Source organism: Amblyomma americanum, chromosome 1 (genome assembly GCF_052857255.1).
Source record: "Amblyomma americanum isolate KBUSLIRL-KWMA chromosome 1, ASM5285725v1, whole genome shotgun sequence".
NCBI lineage: Eukaryota > Metazoa > Arthropoda > Arachnida > Ixodida > Ixodidae > Amblyomma > Amblyomma americanum.
The window spans coordinates 146,171,708-146,199,499 of NC_135497.1; the positions used below are offsets into that span (position 1 = coordinate 146,171,708).

The 27,792-nt window shown below is 49.3% G+C and overlaps 1 protein-coding gene across 3 annotated transcripts in view; it reads right to left on the bottom strand.

The window, feature by feature from the left end:
- Positions 1-484: 484 nt before the first annotated feature.
- Positions 485-27,792, bottom strand: part of LOC144113830 (sodium-dependent noradrenaline transporter-like) — a 106,540-nt gene continuing 79,232 nt past the window's right edge. For 2 of the 3 annotated variants that reach the window (XM_077647170.1, XM_077647172.1), the window contains exons 8-15: positions 26,304-26,407; positions 21,128-21,365; positions 19,535-19,675; positions 10,971-11,070; positions 10,608-10,708; positions 9,728-9,895; positions 8,008-8,082; positions 525-6,032 (exon numbers count right to left, since the gene is read on the bottom strand). In XM_077647170.1, the coding sequence (XP_077503296.1) occupies positions 6,009-6,032; positions 8,008-8,082; positions 9,728-9,895; positions 10,608-10,708; positions 10,971-11,070; positions 19,535-19,675; positions 21,128-21,365; positions 26,304-26,407 (951 nt within the window). In that variant the 3' untranslated portion in view covers positions 525-6,008. Of the gene's footprint in view, positions 6,033-8,007; positions 8,083-9,727; positions 9,896-10,607; positions 10,709-10,970; positions 11,071-19,534; positions 19,676-21,127; positions 21,366-26,303; positions 26,408-27,792 lie in introns of all 3 variants that reach the window. The other variant, XM_077647171.1, reaches the window with a different exon arrangement.

A 27,792-nucleotide genomic window follows, 5' to 3' on the forward strand; every position in this document is an offset into this window, starting at 1 on the left:
GGGCCTGCTCCTGTAGCTGTCTGCTCTGCGGACGCTGTTAGAGTTTTCCCTCAGTAACTCAATCGCTGTAGCTAAGCGCACACTGCTGAACCAACACTGCACGGCTGCAGTTAATCGCAAAACTTGAGTTGCCCCCTGCGTCAAGAGGGCCCGTGGAGGAGTCGAGAGGCTGCGAGCGGGCTGCTCGTTGATTACGGGTAAGCCCGTGTGAACGTGCAGAAGCAAAGTTCGCATCATGGGCGTCGTTGGACGGATCGCTCCCTACAGGCGGCGGCAGCAACAGCAACAGGTGCAGCCAGCAAGGTGGCGGCAGCTATCGTAGGCTCCAGCGGCAGACAGGGCCGCGCTTTGGCGGCAGGCAGCCGGAAATTGCGCCAAAACGAGGTGGCGGCAAACCCGGACGATAACGGGCCATGACGCCGACAGCCCGATGGGCGACAGGCCGCGGAGAGCGAGCGTGATTGAACGGTGACAAGACACTGCGCGCCGTCGCAGCATTTTGTTTTCTTTTTTTGCTTTATTTTCAACACCCATTTCACGCGCGAACAAAGCGGGCACAGAGTAGTAACAGCAGAAAGAGAGCGAGAACAACCAACCATGAAGAACAACAGCGCAACAAGAGAACCCATGAGCGCCACTGATTATGTACAGAAATGAAAGAGCCAGCCGAGAACAAAAATCTAATCGTGGTGCGGCTCCTGCGTCGTGAGAGCGCGCGTGGGGCCTCGTCAGCCCGGGAGGAAGCGTGGAGACACCGCCCGGCTGCTGGCAAATAATTAAATTCACGCTAGCGCCGAACGAGGCCCGCTTGTTTCACGTGCCAGCGCTCAAAACGCAAACAGGCCTGCCGACACATCGGCGGGAACGGCGCTGGCTTTTCGCCATCGGGAACCGTGGTTCTTTGGAACGCAGTCCTACAAACTGGTTTCCTTTACTTTTATTTAACCCTGCCGCTTACAGAGCCCGGTAAGGCAGCGGCCAGCGTGGTGCTCGGTGAGGGCTCGACGCGTGCGCCCTGACGTCGTCGTGACAAGGCGCCGAAGAGAGGAGACCTGCTCAACGCAAAACAAGACAGGAGCCACCTCTCTTGGGCGTGCCGCCAGGGGTTCCCCGACCAGAGGGCGTGACCCGAAGCTCCGACGACGAGCCGCGCTCTACAACCTGCCCTTGCAGTCTCTGCCAGGCTCGTGGCATGACCAGCGCAAAAAAAAAAACGAAGCTTCGACAGTCAGACATGCCACGGAGCGTTCTGTAGTTTTGTCCAAGGTGGTGGCATAAGCGCCGCACATTGCTGTGAATTCCAGAAGGCTCGATTTTCTTGCCATCTTTATCGGAGCTTGTTCTTTGCGACTCGCATGCCTATTCTACTTGTTTTTTTCCCTCTCCTCTTTCAATGCATAAGGCGTTGTTGAGGATGATCAGCGGCCGGCGTGCCTTAGTGAGTGGACTCCTGTATGTCAAGCCATTTCTGCTTAATCAAAGATTCTTTTCTGCCGCAGATACACGTTTGTAAGTGTGCAAGCATCCTTACACCCACACACGCAGATAAAGCTGGGAAAAATGCTGGTGAGCTTAAGTTAGAATAGATGTCCAAGCGCTTCGTCGGAAAAGAAAAAAAAACAACTTCCTGGCTAGTTATACTCAGTCACTCGACAGTGCAGAATACCCCGTGCAGAGCCGAAGTGGAGGCCTTTGGCATGGCCACCATAAACGTGGTCGAACGGGTCACAGCTTTCAAACCTTGTACTCGCCTCTTGAGTGCGTTTCTGATCATTTATACCTCCTCCTGTGTTTTCGTTTTCTCTTCTATAGTAAAGAAGGGATTGTGTCCGTGCAGCCTGTGGGGCATTTAGCTTGCCGCCGTCACTTCATCTCCATATTCCTGTCTTTCCTCCAGCCCTGGCCTCTTCGATTTCTCTTTCCTGTCCAGTGGTGGGATGAGTCATCTTCCACCGCAAAGACGCAGGAAGAGACAACCAGACGCGACTCTGACCATTCCGCCGCTCTGTCGTTTATTGCATTGAAACGTGCATATTGCCGGATACTGGAATTCATCTCATTTCTCCTTCACAAGCGAGAAGAACCAAGATGTTTTTACGTGCGTGGCGGTCCGTGACGCAGCGACCTCTCCGCGGTCACAGGTCCACCCTGCCGGCACGTTCGCGTGGGCCAGCGAGCACCACAGCCGCCGCCGCCGCCGCCGAGGCTCAAGAATACTACGAGCGTGCCTCTCGGACGCACATCTAGAATACGAACGTGCTTGGCGAGAGAAAAATAATGCTGCCCTTAAAAGAGGCTCGCATAGTACTCCTTGCATGCTTGCCACGTGTTGAATATGAAGCGCATATCCACGCAAAATAGTCAAGTGGCTTTTTTTTCCTAAGCGCGCACTCTGAATTTAACGGTCACACATTACGCAGATAAAGGGGGCTGGCGGGTGAAGGTCTCAAGGGGTAACGCGGCCGCTACATGGAAACAACGCGCCGGGGAAGCGCTGTACGCGAGGGCAGCCGCGTTGGCGTCCGGTGAGACGCCCCAGCCGCTTATCAACCACCAGTTGTCTCGGGAGTACAGCTCCATCCCGCCAAGAAACTTCTCTGGAGGCAGCGGACATTCACAACCTGTTAGCGCCCACTCCACGCCCCGCTCACGATCCCTATTTTTATTTAATTTTTCGCTCATCTCAAAAACAGCCTCATGCTGCAGACATTAAGACGGGAGGCGAAATTGCCGCGCCACCAAACTCGTGCGAAGAGACACTCCAATGAGGCACACGGCGTGGCAGCTAAGCAAACACAGCCTATTTTTGTTACGCTCACATAACCCGCGAGGTGTCTCCCAGTGAGCTGCGTGTAAGGGCCTCCAGAATGCACCGACGCTGACATGGCAAGTATATAATTCATTCTGTGTGCGCGTGGACACAAGTGGTGTTTACAGTGAACCTGCCCGTATAGCACACATGTCTGGACACCACTGTGGTCAAAGCTAGACAATGGACTACGATCTGGACGCGTCTCCGCTGGCGCTATGAGCCACGACAAACGCAGCGTCGGGCAAACGCCACTTCATTCCAACACCCTGAGTTGATTACATTCAAAGTACACGTCGGAAAAATAATGAACAATGCACAAAAAGACCATACTCGTAATATGAATTCTGTGCGCAGAAGCGATATGCTGTAGTACGTGCACTTTCAAATATGGGGCTTCCTCTCAGCTGTTGTCTTGTGTTACAGTGACATGGTTCACACTGGTAGGCAAATAAAAATAAATATTTAGGGTTGTGTTCACATTATGCAAGCAAGAGAAATCAAAATAAACCAAAAAGAAAACGAAAACGCGTTCTACGTTCTGACGATCGCCTCAAGGTAGACAGTCTATATTTGTGGACTTGCGATCAGTATGGCATGAAACACTTCAGATGATGCCTGAAAAGCTCGCCACCACGGGAAGGTATGAATATGGGAAATATAATCTAGATTCCGTGAAGCCCTCGCCTCACCGCGAAGCAAACATAAAAATAAAACATTCTGAGGCTAGACGGAACCGTCTTACTGTTCCAGTTCAAAAATGAAGTTCGCAGCCCTTCACGTTTCTTTCCGTTTGCTTCTTGCCAGAGGTACGTACTCCCACTAGTGACAGACTACTACGACATACGGCAAACGCGGAGACGGAAGGCGTGAATGTGCATGTTGTCAGTGTCAAGCTCGAAACTAGTCCGGGCGAGTTCCGCACGGAACTTCGCCCACAGCGTCCGACGCGAGGCCAGCTGCCTGACCGCGGGCTCACTCTGCAACGGAAAGGCGCTTTCCGTTCGCGCACTTGAGCGCACGAAGAAGCCCACCGACAGGAGAAGCTGGACGTGTGGTCTCGAAGCGCTCGTCACGATCAGTTCACTCTCGCGAGGAGATGAGAAAGCATGCGGCAACAATGTCGCCAGCAGCGGTTGCGCTGACGCCAAGCTGCACACATGAAGGGCAATGGTACAATGGGAGGTCCGGAGAGCTCCGACACTGAGCCGGAAATGCAAAGCGACAGCGAGGGCATCTTCGCGCACCAAGCCTCAAGCTGAGTCATGAATGGAACGCTCATTGTTTTGTGCGGTTTGTTGACGCGTGTCGAGCACTACGGGTCGTACCCACACGCCAGTGTATGCGCGTTGCAGCGGCTATGTATATACAAGTCACTATAAAATAATGTGCGCTACAGTGAAACATCCACGGCTTTCCTCGGACGTGCTACGTATATAGGGTCACGAAAAGTGAAAGTACTTCGTGACTGGTCCTGAAGCATTCGAAATAAAGCGCGCTGTCTTACGTAAAATAGAGCTTTGGCGAAGGCCTTTCCATGGGCTTGTTGAACAACCCAAAGGCGTCCACAGGGGCCCTCAAGGACTGTAGGTGCGGCAAGCCAACTTAATACAAGCAGGGCTTAAATATCACGAGATTTCTTCCAGTCGGACCCACCTGTCAGCTGTCGATACTGTAGCTCGAAGTAAAACTGCGAAAATATAGCCGAATAGCGTAAAATCCTTCCTTATGGCCTATGAGGGTGTACGTAAATTCACCTTTCGTTACCTTCATGAAGGTCTATTTTTATTTTTACTGATCGTTTTTTTACTTCGTGCAGCAGGGACGATGAACAGACAAAAGCTGTGGTTATGTGAAGCTCTGCCTTGGGATACGCAGCCTCGCTCTCTGGACATACAACGACACAGCAAAAGTAGTATCTAATCTAACTAAAACAACCCGCCGGTGGTCCCCAACACGTGCCACATAACCAGAATGAGCCCCAGATTCACTGAGGTCTACTCTAAAGAAGCTCAGCGTCGTGGAGCAGTTCTGCAAAGTGCAAATGTCCTCTTGATCGGCCATCCATACCATTTGGGCAGTTTTAGCCTGGCACACTGGCCCCGTTGATAAATATTGCACTGTTTTGCTGTTCGTGACGTGCGTCAAAGCGTGCATGCTAATTTCGGGGACGGGAAAGCAACTGCCGTACTGTTTTCATCTGCGGCATTTGTGGAGCAAAGGAAGCGGACTTGGACGACAGCGTTACGTGCCGTGCCTTCTACAATGCAACGGAGGGTCGCTCCTTGATCAGCTTATTACATGCATCAGCACACGAAAGCTTACGGTATGGGACCACGCAGTTGTCTGTCGGACATTGTGCAGGTCTGCTGGGCGTCACGGGGGCTCGACTACAAGCGAAAGTCTCTTGACCTCCCTGGAAGGACTACGCAACCGGCATGACCATCAGCGTGTCAGCAGCAAACACAGCGGCACGGGCAGGGACTGGTAGTGCGCGACGTACCCGCTAAGCTAGATCGAAGGTTATGTTTGAATCTCCGAACCATAGAGACTTACACCAAAATCTAGCGACCTCACGAAGATGACGCTGACCTCTACGAGGAAAGGTTGCCACGTTCAAGGAGAATGCTGTTGGTCCCCGGAGAGACGTAGCCCGTAAATACGGCTGAGCAGCGTCAGATAAGACCAGTGTGAGTAGCGCACGTCTGCGACAACCTTCTCAGCTGCAGCTGCTAGCCGATGGAATTACCTGAGCGCTTCGGCCGACGCTCTGTCGGCGTCGCACTCGGCTCTTTTATAGAGTTCGACCTTTGGCGTGTTGCATAATCTCCGCACTTTCGCCGTACATTTTGGTGCACGTGGAGAGGCACCTCGCCCTGGCAGTGGGCCTCGCAGTAGTGCTGGCCTTGGAGCAGGAAACCGTGGCACAAGCGTCTGGCCGCACCACCATGAGCACACCTGCCGACGTTACAAACCGTTCGACACGTACGACGTTCTCTCAAGCACCTTGGTAGTCTTCTAGCCTAGGGTGTTGTGGAAGCAACGCAAAACGGGGAACACGTGGGAGAGAGCGCACGAAACTGACTGGCTTTTCGGTGCTTTGGCGAGAACACAGAGACTCTTGTCCAAACAAATGCGTGTACTGTCACAATGGGGGCATCTTCAGCAAAGGTAGAGGCCATGGTCTATGTCCAGCAGCTTAGACGTATGTCCAGTGGCTAAGCTGCAGAGAACAAGCAAAAAGCATCGTGAGCGCCGGCTGTTAGTCCGCAACGTGTGCACGAACATGACACAGCATACAGCGTAAGCCACTGGTCGTCCACGACATGTGGTCGCGAAAGCGCATGAAAAGAAGGCACAAGTAGCAAGAGAGCTGACACGTGTACAGCCCAACCTCATTCATAAAAAAATCTGTAATTGGTGAGGTCTCCCTTAATAACTGCAGGCCGCGAGGTGGTGAAATACTATGTACTCTAAGCCGTATTCGCTTCTTACCGATGTCATTAAATGGTCGGTGTGTAGCTTAAGTATCGTCGAAATCTCATAATACTTCCTGATTAAGCTTAACAGTGGACGCTGTCTGTACGTACATCTAAAATCGCTTCCACTGCGGCGCTATGCACACGAGTATTCGTTGCCTAAGCCTCTGAAAACTGCTTGTGCAGTGCGTTATAGCTAGAGGGCCGTGCCAACATTTTGGTGCTCTGATATTCACGAATACGTCAGCACAGCACATCCAAATGCCTCACCTACGCACCTCGCCTGCGCACAGTTCATCTGTGCGACCAAACATAAGTTGGTTGCATAGACCAACACGGCGTGAATGGGGTATTCCCGTGTTTCGAACTTTACACAGACATTATATCTCAGCGCATAACCGAATACCCGAATTATTTCCTTTTGCGTACAGAAGAAGGTCATACAAGGCGCCTGGTAAAACGCTAACCTCGACGCTACGTTACAACCTTCAATGCTTTCTGTTACGCCTCCTACTAGTATTATATACATAAGAAATGTACTTAAGAAAACAGCGCATGCCGACGAGGGCACAATACAAGAGATAACCCCCAACTAGCCTAGTATGCCACCCTTTTGAACAGCCCACAATTTTTCAGTAGTGATGTTATCCTGATATTTTACTAACCGGCGTAATTTGCCAGCGCAAGGTGCGACTTCGACGTGAATTGGCTGTCCTTGAATTGACTGAATTTAGGCGCCAGTAATGTGCAAATCGCTGCATACATGCTTTAAAAACATGCTTTAGCTTCTGCTGAGCCTAAATGCTGTGTTGCCCAATAATGCAGTAATGCTCAATGCTCAATGCAATAATACTCATTGCAATATTGAATCCCAAAGACTTCATCAAGAGCACTATGCCTTTGATGCCGTCGACGTCAGAATGGGAGAACAAACTGGTACTCCGCTTATTCCCTTCCTGGAACACGCAATTTAGCGTTTAAATCTGATAGTGCACTTGACTTTCACTGTACCGTGCGTGTAGTGGATGTCCCAAGGAGTTCATTTTTCGAAAGAAAAGTCATATCTACGCGTTTTTTGTGACGAAAGTACTGGTAATCTGCAAAATAACGGCGTTTGAATTTTTTTCTTTAAAAGCGCGCACTTAGCGTGATTGTAGCCGAAAAAAAAAGGTTTTCAAAAATCATTCTGGCTACACCACTACCCCGTCAGCGCCCAAACCTTGATAGACAGAATCGCGTTCAGTACCCGTTCATGCCTTGTTTGATGAGATTACATTTTTTTTAATGCACAACGAGGCATAACCAAAAGTTGATTATATTTCGCGGAAACGACACATTATTAGTTGTCAATGTCGACTAGCCGTGCACTTACTGTCATGCTGAACGAGTCTGTCAGGGGAGAAAAAAACGCCGTGCGGGGGGCTTCGATATTATACTCCTTGAGCACGCACTCTTGCCGTGGTAACCCATGTTTACAGCAATAAACAAACAAAAAAAGACGAGCGAGTGAGAGAGTGTGGCACATGCTCCAGTCGGTAAAGCCGCCGAAATGCGACTCATGACGAGCAGAAATCCACATTCTGCCACATCTTGTAACCGCGGATTTTTTATTGGCACTCTCGTAACGCAAATCTGCCGGCGGAGGGAGCAGAATAGTTGTTCCCTTCGACGATGATGCAGGACGCGCGTCAGGAGGAGACAAGAACGGAGCCAGCTTACCTTGAACCTCTCGACAACGCCCTTCTCCTTCTCCTCTTGCCTCTCAGCGGCCGGCGTTATGGTGTACGCGATTCTCTGCAACAGAAGCATCGCACCTGTGTAGCAGCTTTCTTACGAACAGCACCGGCATGAAATAGCGCCAAGACCTCACATCGTGACTACGAAGTCATCGCCGCGCTTATGAAGAAATAAATCAAGAATTGGGACATTTCGAGGGGGTGATCGCAATAAGCGAAGCGAATGTTGGGCAACAGGCAGCCACTTGCTCCTATGCCAGGCCCATCGTGTCCATCGAACGGTGCAGTGGGGACTATAGGCGAGCATAGGTATACTTTTATTGAGATCGCGGTTATGTCTCGGATTCCGGTAAAGTGATGTTTGTGTGATATTCGGAGAAACAAATGATGGTCAGCTCTTGAACTCCGACATTCTTCGTGTGAGTAAGACGTTCGGACTTTCGATCAGTGGCCAGCGGAGTCTGTTGCAGGAAGCGAGAATCCGAACATGAGTACTGCACACGTCTGTACCAACGCCTCGCCCAATCATCACGTTGGTGCCGCAAACGGCGCATCGCTAGAATAACTGTAAACCAGACTGTATGCAAAACAGTATAAACAACAATGCTAGGCAAAAAGAAAAAAAAGAGAAGTGAAGAAAACAAGCGCATAAAATACGTCCTTGGCAAGCTCGAAAAAAAATGAATAAATGACTAAAGCCGTTTTTGAGGAAATTGTGTAACCATGAAATTCTTATGGGCAAAAGCTACCCACACATGGACGATACGCAACATGCTTCATTTCCCAGGGGCGCATTGCGCACAATTACCAGTCGCGTTTATCAGTACTTTTGAAATTAATTAAAACAGCTTCTACTTGCGCACCGTAGATGGGCTTGCGTTTTCTCTGAGCGTCAAAAAGTAGAAGCAGCCAGCACTTTTGATGCAATATTTTTCGTGTTACGTGTGGATTATGAGGAGGCCATCAGATAAAAACAGAGACCCCACATGGGCAAAAGGCAAGCGCGGTAAGACGAAGAAGGAAGAAGAAGGTGAAGGAATTTTAAGAGAAGCGCTAGAGTTCGCATTGCTAATGTCCCGTTGTTCGGCAGCTTCTAATCCATGCTGGTTGGCATTGCTGCCACGAATTTCATTCGGAGTTCATTACATACGCCTTCAGCGCATCTCATAAGTCACGTTGGCTCGCGTAACTGACGCACAGGCCGCGTGTCACGAGGTAAGCGTTGTGGCCAGAGTGGTCATCATGAACGGTGCGAATAATTTGTGTATCATACATCTATTTTTTGCTGCCGCCAGCGAAGAGATTCCACATATTCTGCAAATCAAAAGCACACCTCGTTAAGTGACTGTGAACTTAAACCAAAAAAATGGGCGCAGAAAGGGTAATGAGCATAATTTCGTTGTAATCAACGACGGTTATCGTAATTCGCATGATGGCTGTTTCTTCTTACTTTTTACAAAACTCAAGGGTCTCTCAGCTGGGCTCGTCGAAAGATCAGTGTAGTACAAAAGTCGTTTTATCAGCTAACTTCACTGTGTTCATTGGCGACATGATCATCTCATGATGGCCTGAGTTTACTGCAAGAATGTCGCCAGCGAACGTTTAGCGCTTAGAAATCTACGAGCACAGAGGGATGCAGCATGCGACTTCTAGCGCTCGTCGCGAGACGCACGGGACGAGCTGCAAGGAGGAAGAAGCGTCACCTGCTTGCAGTTGCCCTTGGCCCGGCACAGCATGATGATGGCGACGAGGGGCACCATGGAGACCGAGGAGAGAGCCAGGCCCCAGCCCATGCTGATGGCCCAGGGCGGGTACCGGTAGTTGTGGTACTCCACCGGCGCCTGGTTCACCACGCCGCTGATGATGACCGCCTGCGGGCGCGCACGCACCACGAATGAGCGCCCCATCGTGGAACGCAGCCGCACCGAGGCACTTGCGCCGTCTATTTCAGAAGGCTCGTAGGCCGGGCATTTAGACACCGCCATTATCGAACCACTATTAGGGTACCGCTGAACATAATCCGACGGCTGCAAAGTTTAAGCTGTAAACTTCATCCGGGTCCGGAACTCAAACTTGCGACCGCTGTCAGGTTAGGACAGTCACCCTTGCAAGTTGAGCTTAACCAGGATGCCTTGCCGGTTGCAGAGCGAGGGAGGACTTACGGGCAATACGAAGCGATGTTATAGTATTGTGCTCTGAGAACACCTCAAGTGGAGAGTGTTTCCAAAGGAGCCTTTGCAGTGAACGTCGACCTAAGCACTACCGATAGGAAACATTGAAAACATCGCAGCGAAGCGAGCTGGTCTAAGAGGGGCAAGGTGCCATTCCGCTCAACATTTCCAGCGGCGTGTCTTAAATATGATTGTTGCTATGGAGTGACCGTCCAAAGCATACATGCATGCGTGCGAAAGAAAAAAAATAGTACTACATACATTCTGGCAGCTCATCGCTTGTTTTGCTGTTATGCTTTGCTCACGTTTTCTTATCTCTCGAAAGCATGAAAGCTAATATCAAGGCGTCTAATATCGAGGAGCCTAATATCATGCTGTGCTTCGGCCAAAGCTGCAATGACATGGAACTTACCACAAGGAAAGTCGGAGTGATAAATTTCCAGCACAGCCTCCAGAAAATTCCCGGACGGAAACCCAACATCTCATGTATGTTGCCGCAGAATCGGTCCAGGCCTGTTACATGGGAGACAGTTTCGCAGCGAAAACATTTGTTAATTCGGGTCAATTTAAAAATGACTCTCGTGCAGAAACAAACAAAAAATTATCACGTGCAGAAACAAACTTCTGCTCAGAAATGCAAGTTTCCGATTGAAATTTGTCGACTATACAAACTCTCGTCGCCAGCACTTCAGCTCACGGCAGCCCGCGTGAGGTGGCAGCACCGTGCGCCCACGTGCTCGTTGCGCGCCGAGCGCCAGTTGCATGGTCAGCTCACCGTAAATCCAGGCGATGCCTATCGACTCGAACAGAGCCGCACAGAGAAGGGAGATTCCGGCGGAGTAGGTGTCCAGCCATGTGATCATGTAACCGCCCCCCTGCGAATTGAATGACGGCAAGGACGGAGGCAATTGTCACAGTGATTTGCGGTTTCTGTCCACTATTTCGCGTACGAAACACGTCGCACCACCAGGGGTTTACTAACAGACTACAAAAAAAGAAAATGCAAGAGGCCTATTGCACGTCTTTCATTTCCCTTTAGTGTAACAGTGTCCACCTAAGTAACACGATCATAAAACTGCAGTCAGTCACGTATAGGTTAACACACCTTCGCTGTCCAAAATAATAATAATAAATGTTTCCGTATCTGTGCTGCGTTCCGAGCGTGCAGACACGCACGCGAAACGTTGTGTGCAACTGCTGCGCAAATGCACTGCCACCGATTTCTCGTAGAAGCCCCCGCATGCTTCTTATTCGTCTTCTGCTTCTTTCTCTGCATCATATTCTACTTCTCCAAGCTCACCTCGATAACTCATCCTAATACCTCCGCGGCCACGTACACTGCAGTGTGCGCTTAAGAAGAGACATCGGTGGTCTATACTGTTGCACAGGTGAGCTCTGCAGAGTGGACACAGATGCGTTGCCACAAAAATATGGCCTGCAAACGCTAGAATGCATGTCTGTGTAATAAAAAAATGTTTTTTGTGCCTCCTAGAGCTGAGAGCGGTGCGCCACTTGAAAATCAGTGCTGCGAGAGTAAGTACTCTAAGGCAGCCCGTAAAGTGCCGGCTGAGAACAAGCAAAGAGGCCACAAAAAAAAAATTGATAAGCCCGACCTCCTCGCGTAAAAAATAGCCGAGGATCAGTGTGTGTGATGATTCTAAAAGAAAACTGGCTTACCTGTGAATAGGACACGCATAAAATTTTGGTCTATAAATGCGCGCGAAAGTTATCGCCTCTCGTGCTATTCTGTCAAACAGGTGAAGCTAAATGCTTCGCCTGAAAACAGTGGGCAGCCGTCCTGCGTTCTTCCAGGTACGAGATGCATGGTAGTCCTCGTAAAAATTGCTGCACAGTCTGGCTAGGCCAAAGGAACTCAGTACTAAAGATGACAAAAGCCCCCTTAATGTGGCCTTAGTATCGCAGCGATGTTTGAGTAGTGCAATGATGAATATGCCTAGGTAAAATACGATTTTACACATTTATCAACTCTACAAACCAGTGCAGATTTCCGGATTGAGGCTTATTTAATAATTAACTCGGTCTGACAAAATTTAGTTCCGAAGTAAATACAATTTCATGAAGGGTTCTAAGGAAAACAGACTGGTACGTAATGACGGCGGGCCTACATTTCGCGCATGTGTGTTTTAATCGTACAATATGTAGTTCGCATAGGCATTGGTAGGCCGCAAATATATAAGCAGACAAGGGAAGGGAAATGAGGGGATCGTTATACATATGAAAGAAATCAACAGTGTGTAAATATATATATATATATATATATATATATATATATATATATATATATATATATATATATATATATATATATATATATATATATATATATATATATATATATATATATATATATATAGCATGATACACACACCGATTAATTTTTCCGTTAATATTGCCTTCAATTTAATTTTGACTTCGGGCGTAACAGAAAAGCGGAAATGGCTAGTTACCATCACGAGACAGGCTGTGCAGAAAGCAGCAAATCCCAAGCTCACCCACAGATGAAACAGGTTTTGAACTAAGCTTCTGCCAGCTTCTGGAAAAGGCTCGCGAGGGGGATGGAGGCCGGCCAGTTATCAACTTCAGTGACTGCGCAAGCGCCAGAGTCAGCGCGCACATATGCAGAACATAAGTACTACGGTACTTATGTTCGAAGCGAAGATCTTCACCATGCCCTTGTTATAACAAGGAGATTGTGAAGATTTAGAGGAAGCACCAGATGCTGATGCGGGAGCTTCTGAGGGTCCCTAGCCATGTGAAGAAGGATCCGATCCGCGGCACTTTCGATAGCCATGTCTGGGGAAGTAACGAGAAAGTATGTGCCCTTGAAATGCACCGGAACGGAGAAATGTGTCAGGAAGAAGAGTCCAGTACAAGGAATTGTGCCTCAAACGTTGTGGCATCGCGTAGACTGAAGTCGTAATGACGGGCGCACGCCACCAGCTGTAGAGCGCTTGTGTTTCGGCCGAGCTCTCTCAAAATTGCTGAAGGCGCTACTCTTGGCATCTGATATTCTTCCCACCAGTTCCACGTCACTATCTTGCAGTCAAAATTCGGGATTCTCTACAGAAGAAACCGATCGTTAATTTCCCTTAAGCTGTTTTTTTTTTTTACACCACACAGCTCTTTTAGTTGCACACCGAAGTTCTCAAACAAGCCGCAAATACAAGAAAACACAAAATGGCTAAAGCAGTATGATCCCTTGCTCGGAGGAATCGCCATCAGTTGCAGCGATTCATTGTGCATGGTATGGTCTCGAGTCTCGCTTCTCTCAGAGTATCTCCTCGTTCACTGGCTTAAGCCACTCGCTTCGAAAATTCAATTTACTCGTTCACTGTCTGGCCACTGGTGACGAACCGTGTTTGGCTGACAGGCTTCCAGATTTCGCAATCGCCTGCCTGCAATCAGCTGACACCACCTGGAAGTACACCTCATGCTTCGAAAAAAAAAGAATGACGCTGTATCAGCAAGTCTCGAGCAGCTTGCTCCTTCCAGGAGCGCGCCGGACCTTGTGGTATGGCCTATTATGCCCTGTGCTTACTTCGTTTTTCTTTACAAGTAAGGAGCTGTCTCGTGTCACGTGCGCGTGCAGGCCCAGGGTAAAGAAGTCCAGTGGCGACTCAGGGGACGAGGCCAATTAGGCGACGCCTGCGAGTAAATCGCCGCAGGCCTCTTTTTATTGCCGTGTCGCGTGTTTGCGCGTGGACAGAGCGCAAGGCGTGCGCTCGGCCCCCGTAATTGCGCCCGCGGCGGAGTCGCGGTGGCCGGCGCAGCTGGTCCGCCCATCCCGGCGACAATGAAACGCCCCCGGTGCGCGGTCGGAGGGAGCCGGCCGCGCTAATTAAGGAGCCACTCGTGCCCCGGCGAGGCGGCGGCGGCGGGACACCCGCCACGCGTCGGCAGCACGCCGCTGTCTACGCCGATGATCGCCGAGTCTGGCAGTTTCTCAGCACTCTAAGCGAGCGCGAAACGGATGTCCAGCGTTTGCCGAGGGTTTATGTGTTCCTGGAACTGGTGTGCGGACAGTTTCCTCCTCGTTTCATGGAGTCCTTCCCTCTCGGCAGCAGGGACCCGTTTTGTATCCTCTTATTCATTCACCATTTTACGCTGTGTCTTTGCTGCACTTCTGATTTTGGGCCGTAAATTTGGCTAACACCCCTTTCAGAGTTGTTAGTTCACTTCCAGGCATTTGAGCATGATTCCCTGCCTCCTGCCTAGGTGATCGACTGTGTTCGCCAGCTGCATGCAATGCTCCTGACAAGCGTGCTTCACAGCACACAGAGGCGTATGAGACGAAGCATTCTTTTCGGGAGCACGTGGGTGAGTACACGATTCTGCATGTGTGATGGTATTTCTCCTTTTGTTTTCCATTGCTAAATGCAGCGGCAGGTGCACGAATGCTTTGTCTGCGTATTAGTTATGAGGTGATGGTGGTATTAGTTTCGACTAATAATTGCTACGATCATTTTGCCAACTTTGCCTTCAGCTTTTATACGGGAATCATACTATGCTGGCGAAATCATCAGACTATTTGTGTCATCGCGTTTTTCAAACTGAATACCCAAGCAGAAAGGTCATCATGCAAAACTAGGGGACAGCATTTGTCTTCATTGTCTGTGTGCCCAGAGACGCTTTGGTAGTTTGCTCTACCGCTTTCGTGTTCTCAGTTTTTTCATGTCAGCAGCGACGAATTGCTATAAAATGTGAAATCAAGGTCACGCAGCTTCAGACCATGATTAGTTTTCCTTTTCTTCCCGCGACATCTAACTTCCATGCCGAATGCGCAAAATGAGGTTGTCCTCACTGCAGCTTAAGAAAGTAAGCTTTACAGCTGGTTCTCCCTTAGCTTCCTCTGATGACCGATTTAACTATGGCTTCCATTTTTGTCGCCATCCCAAAGCAGCTTAGTGGATATTCAGGTCTGCACAAAAATGGAGTTCTTTTCTGGAAGGCGTGTTCGCTGTAATATAGGAGTAAGGCTGAAGCTCTGAAGGAAATTGATTAAAGGCAATTGCTTTTGTTTTGCTTCTCTTTCATTCTAGGTGGACGACGAAGCTAATCGCAATTTCGCGTGTTTTCCGCATGCTCTTCAAAAGACAAAGTACAGAGTTTTCGGGTGCCTCGAATGATGTTTGTTAGATTTCATCGCGACGACTTGGAGCACTGCGTAACCCGAGCCGCGGTTTAATAACAGAACAGCCCACTTTCAAAGCGTGTACTTAGTTGGCGCGATGCTCTATTTCCTGTTCTCAGTCTCTCATCAGCCAAATATCCGTCAATGTTAATAATTTAATTTCTCTTTCAAGCAGACAAGAACTTTCCCACCGAAATCCCTTAAGCGCCTAAGTACGCTTGATGGGAGGCTATGCTGAGAAAAGTTTTCGTTTTAAAAGCTCCTATGAAAGCGGACGAGGCTCAGGCGAACCATCTTGTGGGTGCCTGGCACCGCGTGACTGAGCAAGCGTGCTGTTGGCCGTTGTCATGGCACGTCCAGCGAAGCGTGACCGCACTGCCTACAACGCATTCGAGCGGCCGCAATCTCGCGTTCATGAGATGTTTTGTTCACTCGGTTTAAACCACGCAAAAGTGAAGAGGAAAAGCGGAATTCTTGTGGCGACCACCGCACTATCAGGCATTCATGAGGCATCTGAGCAATATGGACCGTTTAATATTTAACGCGGGACTAAGTTGCGCGACACGCATTTTCACGCGTGGCGAGTTTCTCGAGAGGCCACAAAAGTGAAACGAATGGCGCAGTTCTCCCGTGGAAAATGACGACGCCAGCCCAGCGAGAGGTACGTACGCAGTGCTGTTGCGAATTTTACTTCGCTCAACCCGCAAACTTGTTTGTCCTCCTATTAGAAACAAGGTGGGAGAAAGACTCCTTCGCGTGCTTTTGCTTGTCCCGTCGGCGGTGGAAAGGGGCAGGCCGATGGTGGAGGCACCAGCTGTTGCTGCACTTTTTCCGGCTTATCAGCGCAACGCTCGAAGCAGTTCATGGTATGCAGGGTCATTTTTTTTAAATACCTCGGTGCGCAGTTTGCAAACAGAACGTAAAAACTGTGTGAAACGTTGCATGTTATGGCAGAAATGCTGCGGCTGTGTGCTCCTTTTTTTGTCATGATGCAGGATGCTTTTGTGAAACTGAGTAAATTTCCAACAAGCATAATACCAGTCTGTAGACCCACCCATTGCTATCCGCAGCACAAGCAGAGGGGTAGGATCTGCGTTTACGTGGGGGCGCACAACCGGAACAAGGGACAAGGGACGCTTCTAGCTACAAACGCCAGTACCAGATTTGTCTCGCTCGTCTGCAGCGATATGTCGTCGCACATTGCAGCTCTGGCACGCTACGCGTAATACTGCTGTTGCGCTGCGACTGCGCGTCTTGGCACAGAAGAATGTCGCTGTGGTCAATGCGTACGTTCGGCGTGTTCAGGAAAATTTCAACTTTGACGCTACACCCCGAAATCGCAGGCGTTGGCGCGCCTATAATGCGCACGTGCGCACACAAAACTCCTTGTGCCTAGGAGTGCACCGTGAAGGCAGCTCGCTTTATTATGACATCAGCAGTTCCTATTTTAACTCTCTCCCCATTTCTGTCCTTCCTTTGCCCCCAATGTAGTAGCGGTGAAGTAGCACGCCACAGGCACATTTATTGGGACAACCTCTCCACCCTCCGCATCCCACCACTGTACCCTTTCCCACCTATGCCTTCTCTATTTTGCTGCATTCAGTGCCACTGGTGCATGGGCGCCTTTACCGAAATGAAGCCGTCAGAATATCCGGCACTATATATATATATATATATACATATATATACATATATATATATATATATATATATATATATATATATATATATATATATATATATATATATATATATATATATATATATATATATATATATATATATATATATATATATATATATATATATATATATATATATATATATATATATATATGTGCGTGTGCGTGTGCGTGTGCGTGTGCGTGTGTGTGTGTGTGTGTGTGTGTGTGTGTGTGTGTGTGTGTGTGTGTGTGTGTGTGTGTGTGTGTGTGTGTGTGTGTGTGTGTGTGTGTGTGTGTGTGTGTGTGTGTGTGTGTGTGTGTGTGTGTGTGTGTGTGTGTGTGTGTGTGTCATGATGCCATAGGTAGCATAAGAGAGCTCTCGCACAGATTCCGCCCTCGCCGTTAGATGACGTTCTACGTCACACTCGCGGTATTACAGGACGTGCTACGTCCTCCGCTGTGCACGAGGGTGGCGCTGGTGAACACTCTCAAGGTTCGCTTACACCCAATAAACATAAATACCCACGAGAGCAGCAGATTGGACAGCCGTCGGCGTAGCTCAGTTGGTAGAGCACCGGACGCGATATTCGGAGGTCATGGATTCGGATCCGACCGGCGGCATGGTTGTTTTTTCTGCTGCTTTATAGGTAGTTTTCGTTAGGCGATAGATTAATTTAAGTATTATTATCCCACTGATAAGCACAACACATTGAAAAAAAATTAACATTCCCCTATGCACCTTGGTTTCGGTGACTATATATATATATATATATATATATATATATATATATATATATATATATATATATATATATATATATATATATATATATATATATATATATATATATATATATATATATATATATATATATATATATATTATTTATTTATTTATTACAGTTTCGCGCGAAACTGTAAAGACTTGCGTGCCCCCTGCTGTACCATCGCAGAGATATAAGGATTGTGGTGCTGACTCGAGCTCTGCTACGCTTGGCGCGTACTCTATGCAAAAAAAAAAGTGCTGGTGGTAACAATGATATCTGTGTGCGGGGTGGCAGCGATCTACTAGGTCACAGCACTGTGCCAGAAGCTTTTGTTTTTAGTTACTATTTAAGCGTAGCTAAGGTGGTTCCTATTGCCGGCAGAAAGACGCGAGACTAATGCCTCCTGTAGCTAACAACCTCAACTTCAAAGTTCAGATTTAGCTGCGAAGTCCTGAACTGCGATTCAGCGATGCTGACTCGTTTCCGTGAGATTTTATTTGTGATTAAATTTTACCGTAAAGTGCCAAACAAACTGAGCACACTGAACGTACACGGTAAGCAAATATTACTAAAGCAGTAAGCATGCAATGATGAGCACTTATTGTCACAGTAAACCGGTAGCACAAAGTGTCAGGGATAAACAGTTACGATACAAAGTTAGTACGAAAAAAAAAAGTCGGCACTATTTTCATGCGGAGAAAACAGTTGTTATTTCAATCCTTTCTTTTTTTTAAATCCCGGAATGTATACAATGTGAATATTAAAAACGATATTAGAAAGAAAAAGAAAAGTAAGTTCTCACGTTTAACGTTAGGGTAGCGAAATGTACGAAAACATTAACGTCACACTGGTCCATCTGCTCTCGGACTCCACCTTGGTCCCTATTTTGGGCTTGTCTAACAAAACCTGCAGCTATACCTACCAATCAGAGCAGGTATCATAAATGAGAACCGCAAACATTGGCAAACTGCCGCATGTTCGGTGTCGCCCTTCAGTGACCAAGGTGAAAATAGCCGCAGAATAAGTGCTAAATCTTCACCCGAAACCAAGTGAAATCGCCAACGCTGTTAGCATGGCAGCAAAAAGCTGCACAAAACTAATAAACGGCCTAAATAAGCAGCAAACACTCGTCAGAAGTCCGCGAACCCTATTGTGAAATCCTGGGGCATGGACTAGATACTTTGTTTTCTTGTTTATGTTATTCTTAGGAGGAAAGTGTCATTTTTTTGTTACAAGAAAGCTGCCTACAATGAAAGATAATAAAAAAGTGAGCACCAAGTGAGCACTGTCAGATGTTGGCGGCTGTATTAGCAGAATCGGTACTACGGAAAATGCGCGGCGTCAATGGAGCTTCATGGAATTAAAATTTTCCTCTCAGCTAAATTCGGCAACGCAGCCGCAGCCAAAACCAATTGGGTTTTCAAGGGAATCTTTCTAGCTTAAAAAGAATAGAGTCTTCGTTTCGCCCTCATGGCTGCGATTATGTGGAAGGTCGATTTTGACGACGGTATTACGGCCGCAACAATACATTTTCCCGCCATTTACCACTTCTTATTTCTCGGATCCAAGTCGGGGGGAGGGGGGGGGGAGATACCTGTCTCGTTGAAACAAAATCCGTGAAAAAATAAGGACGTTAAGCTTAAGAGCGAAAGAGTACGCTCCCCTCTTTCGGCTTCCCTGTGTCGCCCTCTCATCTATGCGCTGCTTCCGAGTACGCGCCCATGGCGACAGGTGGACGCGTCTGGGGGCTACTGACCCTGGTGACGTTGACGATGGAGACGCAGAAGGAGGCGCAGATGACGATCGCCGTGAATACCTCCCGGCGGTAGCGCCAGCGCGAGAAGAACGTCTTGAACTCGTCCATGAGGCCTGTGATGACGCTCTCTAGGCCGCCCATCTGAGAAGGGGGGAGAAGAACCCGTCAGAAGAGCGCCACCTGCGCCTCGGCCAATGCACAGCGATGCGACGAGTGCTCGGCCCTGCTCTGCCAGTCGAGACGAGACGCGGGTCGCCGAACGAGGCTGGCGTGCAATGAGGGGCATTCCAATCAGCATTTTTGCGGGAACGCTAAAGAGGGAGCGGGAAACATATGCGACCGGGAACCAAGAGGGACGGAACAATGAGTTTGAACTAGTCCATAATCTTAGATCGTCAGAGTTTTCGTAGAATGGTATGGTTTAGTGTGGAATGCATCGCTATCGCTGTAATTGTTCTCTTACAAGGCGGACGAGATAGCGAAAAATATCATGGAATCGCGCCTGAGAAAAGCGGCACAACTTCGTAGGGCATGAACTAACCCTTTTTCTCAAGTGGCTTCAGCGTAGGAGCAAATTAAGCCAGGAAATTTTAAAAGACGCATTTGTTACTGTAACCACTTTGACGATGTTTTACCTTCAACATAAAATAAGCGGTTGAAGATTCAAGTCATCGCAATTGGCATATGCAGACAGCGTTTGACTTAAAATAGTATTTAATGCTTGTATGTTCTCTGTTTCTATGCTACCCATATTATTTGCTTTTTACTAATGTATGTACCCACTCCTGCTATGTCTCTCCTCCGAGACAGCAGCTTTTGTAGATAAATAAAAAAATTGCAACATGTAAGCGCAGGGTTCTGAGCTACGGCCAGATTTTACACTAATGCACCAGGTAAAGAAACTAGAGTGAGGTTTGTAGGGAAAACTGAAAAATTACAGCCGCCTAATTTCAAGGTACGTCGAGTAATCAGAGCTAGCTGATTCGCGAAATGATTAAAACATGTCACGCATAGCTGCCACTGAATAAACGCTTATAGCCGAGTGTCCTATGAACGATTAGACGCATTCGTGGCTGAGGGACGATCCGTGTAGGGGCCTCCGGTTCGAATTAGGTCGCCCAAGCGGGCCTTCTCCGGTGGATCGAGAGAGACCACGGTAAAGTGACCTTGTACCCGTTCCAGCTATTTTTTTGTTCCAAGTCTTTCTACGCTAGAGGGGAGCGACCGACGACGACGCGAAACCGGGGCAGCTGGGCTTATAATAGGACAGGTACCCCTTCAGTTTTGTGTCGTGTATAATCGCATGATGTATTGCTGTAAACAGTGGCGCGCGCCTCTTCCACGTCGCAGGCAGTATTGGAGGCAGCTTTAAACCCTGGCGCTGACATCAGCAAGACTCCAATCGCCCGCCCTCAGTGGCCCCCTACATTACTCCGATGGCCCAGCGCTTCGGTGCTCCAATTCAGGGCACCCATCCATGCTTATAGATGCTCTTGCGTCTCATCCGTCACACGGCACTCATCTGGTGTCCCCTGAGTGATCGCAGCGATTTGCCGTTCGCTACGCGCATGCGTGACAGTGGACAACACCGACCGCGCTGTCTAGGCCCAGCGTGAGCAGCATGACGAAGAAGAGCACGGCCCACAGGGGTCCGCCGGGCAGCGTAGCAATGGCCTCGGGGTAGACCTGGAACACCAGTCCGTGTCCCTCGGTGGCGACCTGCTGGATTGGCACACCCTGCTTGGCCGCCATGTAGCCAAGGTACACGAAGATCACGAAGCCGCTGTAGAAGCTCGTGAAACTGTTCACCGCCGTCGTCATGAGGCAGTCCCTGCGTGCACACGCCGATCGCCCCTTTGCACACCACCTGGGCCCACATGCTCCGCTCACGGGGGCCTGAGCTGCACGGGCCCAGTGAGCGGGACAGGCTTCGTGCGCTCGGTTTCTTCGGTAAAAAAAGGGGGGGAAAATGATCGTTTTTACAACTGGGCTACTCTCCTGCCTTTGTTGTTTGGATATGCTGGAATCCTTAGGCGGCACCGGCTATCTTTGCCTAGTTAAATAAGAACTAAGAGCACTAGCTAGGCGATAAACGTGATACCGAACAGAGTAAACCTCCAGCACTAATGTATACACAGTCGAAAAAAAAGAAAAACATTACATGCAATACGAGGCCTACGAGAGGGCAATGCACATGCTATGGAGAGGTGAAAAAGCGAGTAGCATGAAAGGCAAGACGCATACCAAAATAAGAAGCCAATTTTCCTTCTCGTTTCCGAAGCAGATATACTTTCGGTTTTATATTACAATGTGAACAGTCAGCACTATGCGCATTAGCAACGCGAGGAACATTTTTGTCACACTCGAACAACTGTGTTTTAGTCGAGCTGAGATTACATTGCCAAAGCTCACTGACAGCCAAACTGTGTGGTAGGCAAACTGCGTTCAATCAAAAATGCCGGGCATTGGCCAGACGAGCTGAATATTTCCTTCGGGAAATTCACGCCGTTTGCTACGGGAAACTGCTCTGCTCTGTACGCGGTCAAACATGTGGAGGGCAGCAAATTCTGCCGAAGGCAGAGAGTTTCTCGGCAAGGCAAATAATCCTGAAGCAGCGGCTGAACAGTTCGAGCGGGCTTCATTGAATAAGCATAGGCTTACTACCTAAGACAAATATCTATTGTAAACTCCAGAGCAGAACTGGGGAACAACAGAGGGATGATGTGAACTGGGCACAACGCTTTCTTTCACCCGATGCGCACCTAGTGCACATTTTTCACCATCAACAATGTAACAAGTTTACCGACTGCTTCAATTTAGCACCGTTTTAAATTCCGCATAACATACCAGGCAGGACATTTTTTTTCCTTACGGGCAAAGAAAAAAAAAGAACAGACTGAACGTCGCTACGAGGCACAACTTTACAATTAGCTACATCACTCCCTTCTGCAGCCAACTGAATTTGAAGTGCTAATGGTGACACGTTACGTTACGCACGGTTAAAAGGCAATTACACGTGCGAAGCCTCGGTTATCAGCACCTCGTTACTACGAAGCCAGCGTCACTCGTCTCGTGCCAACGCGATGCAAAGCGTGACGTGTTGCGTACCTTCTTCTATGCATTATGCAACGCGGAGCATAATTTTACGGTCACGCAACAGTTGCCACGGCGTACGTCTCACGCAAGTGCACGCAGCGGAGTTGCAAAAGCTTATTTTCGCCACAAACTGCCAGGGCGCGACCTGTCCGGGTTTTGCGTCTTTTTGCGTACCGCCCTGACGCGTACGAGACACTTCTTGGGCGTTCCACGGCTCGCTGAAGCCGTAGCTCAGGCTTTGTGTCAGCTACGAATGAGTCAGCATGCCTGCGCCGCACTCTAACGAAGAAAAAATCGCGTTTAAAATTTCCTCTCACGCAAGCGGCCTGTCACAAAGTGGCATAGTTTATCGACAGCGGGCGAGCGCCTGCCGCCAGCGGATGGAAAGTTCTTTCCGTTAAAGCGATGCTCGCTCACGTAGGTCTATTGGACCAATGACGCCTCTCTGGATCAACCAAGCAGGCACGCGACGATGCTAGTAAGCAGGCGCATGGGATTGCCTCCTCCAATGGTCGCTGCTTGTTTCGCTTTTGTTTTCAGTGCGTTAGCACTAGATGCCTGTCTAGCAAAAAAGCCGCCCTGTCTGCTGCGGATGAGGCCTCCACCTGCCACGGCTGGCAGGTGGCAGAGTGGAGAGAGGGAAGTCCTCCTCTGCACTTTCAGAGAAGCGGGAAATGCAAGTGCGAGAGAGAAGACGAAGAGAGGGCGACGTGCGACAGGTTGCAAAAGAGGGGAGATGGAAATTCCCCTTTCCTTTTCCTGCGCTAGCCCTAGGTGGGTCCCTAGCGAAAAAGCCGCTATGTGCCCTGGCGAAGGAGGAAAACCGGTTTCGCGGCAGATGTAGCCGCTTAGAAAGGATGAAACCCGTGTACGACAGCTGTAGCCAAATGAAACAGAGGGTAGAGCGCTTGATGCGCCCTAGCGGAAAGAAGGCAAACTGGTTTCGCGGCAGCTGCATTCAGGTGGAAAGGCAGAAACAGCGTCCCGCCGTCTGCCACTTACATTGTCTGCAAAAACGTCATAAGCAACGTATGCCAAGGGTCCATATATATTGTGCTAGCGCACCTACGTCACATTTAGTTTAACGAAGTAAAGTGGGGGTTAATTTTTTTTAATCGTCAAGTCTTTTTATTCCTTTTTGCTGCCGTCCAGAATGTACAGAGTATACAGTACCGCCACACTATAACTTCATGCTCCGCCCTGCTTGAAAATCAACGAGAAGTAATTGCTTCTTCTCCATTATATACTAACTTCCAGTCAATGTACTTGGAACTGCTTGGCATTTGCTCTTACTTTCTCAGAGTTTTTTTTATAGTCACTCGATTATGAGATAGTACAGCTAGGAAATCAATTTCCACGACCGCAGCGAAGTATGCGGCTAAACAGGCGGTGCCTGCAGTAGTGTTTCTCAATGCGCGTGGTGGCATTGACTCGATGGCGATCGCGAAGCGCAAGCATGAGACCCATGACGTGACTCGCCTAGGACACTACTCGCTCGTTCAGTATGTGTGAGGACTGCTGGGACCACCAGGCGCCCCTGCAAGGCGCGCAGCGGTTTGACCGGAGCGCTATTAACGACGTTTACAGAACATCGAAGCGGAGAAAAAAACAAGGCTAAGCCTGTGGCGGCTCGCATTTATGGCCCTCACTTGTCTTGGGCGGCAGCCCGCACTCCCTATTCAGGCGTGGCCAGAGAACGCGAAGAACGCTTGGCGTCGTGTTCACCGCGCAGTTCCTCCTCTCCCTCACCTACTGCTGCCTTGCTCGCTCGCCAATATAGCCCCTTTCTGAGAACACACTACACGTCATACCAAAGGAGTCAGGGGCCTTGCGACTCTGACTCCTGGTGGCCTGGCCTCCACCTTGCTGCAACGAACAGACCCAATGACCGCTCCTTGTCCAGCACTGGAAGCACACGCTGGGTGATCACTGATAGCATTGTACACCGGAGTGGGCATTATCAGAAAGGTAATCCCTCGATCTATTTCTCAGCACCTGCGGTCGGCTAGTAACTCGTGGTGATTCGCTGCTTACTTCTGCAATAATGAGCGAGTTATTAGTGACGGGCATGATGAATGCTTTGCAGCCCTGTGAAACTGAAGGTGCAGTCGTTGATAGTAGCGAGTTCCAGCTGGATATGTAGCGAGTTCCAGCTGGATATGTAGCGAGAAACTCCGGCTAAATTTTCGGCCATTTGATGGAATTCCTTTCCCACTTCCCAGAGGCTTATGTGGCCTACGCGAAATAAATTTCCTCCTCACCAAACCACCCGCGAAGACCATGAAAGCACACTTCAGCGCAGTGCGACACACTTTGTTGAGGGCGAAGCAAGCTTTACTCGCCCTAGATAACTGATAATTATTATCCGATTTTTAATGACGCAAGGGCACCTGGGCCAAAAGCCCCTGACACAAGGTGTTTTCGGTGTACACAAGTTGGGGTTAAAGACCAATCTCCCCAAGCGCTTGACGCAAGAGAAGCCGACAGCCAGTGCAGGGAAAAACTTGTAACAATGGAAAAGCGGTGCGTAGCGGGCGGCATTGAGGATCGAGCGTCGCACCTCCTGTAAACGAGGCGCATGCCGAAACCAGTAGGCCACCGATGCGGTTTCTTCGGTATTGGGAGGACGACGTGCTGCTGGGCAGTGCGACGGTGCCGATGAATCAAACGTTATTTTCGTACGTGCGATGTTCGATGGCTCTGGGTTCCACTTTATGGAGGGACAATACGAAATCTAGTCATAAAAAGGTGTAGTGACTGTTTTTTACAAATCTTTGGCCGCAAGGGATTCGCCCAGTGAAAGAAGGGAGTTAAGCATGCCCTATCCGGTGGGGGCCGCCTGCAGTATAACGAGCGGGGTAGACAGGCAAGTTTGTTGCAGCTGAGAAAAACAAAGCGCTGCAAAGCGCCGACAGCACAGACGCAAGTCGTGCGTCTGACTCCAAACTGCAGGGCTCAAATATTTCTGGGCGCAACGGACCTGCGCTGTCATTCCGGAGCAAAGTATGTGGCAGCTGGAGGCGAGCAGTGCGGATTTATTGTCAAACAGCGCAGGCATCGTCGGGGGTCTCACGCTCTCGAAACGAGGCCTGGGGTCTTCTATGATTCGTGAAAACAATCATTGCAAAATACAGCTCGGAATTCGCAAATACCCCCTGTTCGTCCGTAGTAAAGTTTCTTAATGGTCCGTATGCTTTAATGGGTGAAAAACCTGGTAAGAAGGCAGAAAATAAAGAAGTTCCCCGCCCCCCACCCGTTTTTCGTACGATATATCTGCCCCCTTTTGACGTCATACGTATAAAGGCAAACCAACGTACTATGCGCAATTTCTTGCGCTAGAGAGCCGTGTTACGATACATGCAGCAATGAATCTGAGACACCACTTTCAGAAGGCGTGCCTATAGAGTATATACCGGCGCTCTCTGAACCCGCGGGCTGAAGTTGATACCTTGCTCTAGCGACGCCCTATAAATGCTGCGCTACATGCGCGATAGTCCCGCTCCGCGAACGGGCTTCGTGAGCTCGGCTAATAAGGCACCCCGCGGGGCCCCCGATTGAGCGGTCGCTGATACCACGCGCCGCGCGGCCGCACAGGACGGGAAAGAGCGGAGCAGAAAAAGAGGGGGGGGGGGCTTCGCCGCGCGTCACACGCAGAAAGGGTTGGTGCGCGTACCTGTAGCAATTGTTGTTGAACGGGTTGTACGAGGCGTACGTGAGGTGCACGCCAAATCCGACTCCCACCGAGTAGAAGACCTGCACGGCGGCGTCCACCCACACCTGCGACGGACAAAACACGCGCCGTGAGCAGCCGCGTGGCCCCGTGCGAACCCACGCTGTGTTTACAAACGCTAAGTGTGCGCGCGCGAAGCACGCTCGCGGCGCTGCGAAGATTGTGGCGCTGCCGACGCGCGTCGACGAGGGCCGCGCGCCCATAGCGTGCGAACGAGCGCTTGGCAGGACGACAAAAGAGCGCTTCGCGTCTTTCGTCTCTTACGTGAGGCACTCTACTGTTGGGGCTTCACTATAGCATTGATTCATATTTCTTCCAAGTCTAAGTTTTTTTTTTCTTCAATTCTCAAACAGCGTCTCAAAAATGGGTAGCGGTGGAATATCAGACTTGCATGCAGGGCCCGCGAACGTGATGTCAATGTGAGTGTTAGACTGAGCTGGGAAATTTACGTGTGTGCTGCCCTGCGAGCATCAGAGAACTCGGGAAACCACATCCCGACTTATCCGTGACAATAAATTATTTCGTATAACTGTATGTTAGGATACAGTTATGGGCGCGCAGCTTCTTTCTTCTATTGGTGCACGCCTATATTTGTATGCAGTCGTAAATATCTTGTCCCTTTTAAGGCGATAGCCTTTAATGGCTCACACTCGCGTCTGTTCCGTTAAATTTTAAGTCACGTGACGTAGGTCACGTGATCTCTCTTCCACGCTCGCGCCAGCTGCTCTTCTCCTCTGTCGTGAAATGAATTCAAGCGCGGCAAGTTCAAATCAGTGCAATGAGTCGCAAACGGCTTTCGCCTTCCCGCAGTTAAGATATATCTAAGCGTCTCCAACGAATTTTTTAGCCTTCTTCCTATTGTTGCTCCCTCATTCTGTTTATTCCTCTTTACGCCGATGCCCTTCAGCCCCGGTCCCTGTTCATGTGCCAGCCCTAGGCGAGGCGGTAACGGCGGCCGGCACCCTCTATTTTTTATTCGAATAAACACTGCCTGCACCACTGGTAGCATAGGGGTGGAACGAAACGCAAATAAAACCACTCACGATCGGTTAAGCACGCTGAACGTATACTGTATAATGTAACAGGCGGTAACTGAGATCAGATCGAGTTTGGTGGCACAGTGTGTTAAGGTATAAGGTTCCATGCAGATGTGCTATGCGGGCGCACATTGCGTGATAGTGCGTAATCTTCGTGTTCCCGCTCCCTCATTTCGTGAACCCTCCTATTCGGCAGCTGAGAGAATCGCTCAGTAAATGTTGTGACAATCGAGTTACCGCCCACTGCGAAGCAGGCAGCGTTTCTGAGACCAAACGCTGACGGCGACATTCTGCAGGTGGGCTAGTGGGAGACACGAGACCACGAGATTACAAAGCGTTCAGTCGTTAGTCGGCGCCCTTCCTGCGTATGTCCTCTCCTCCTGGTCGTGTATGTC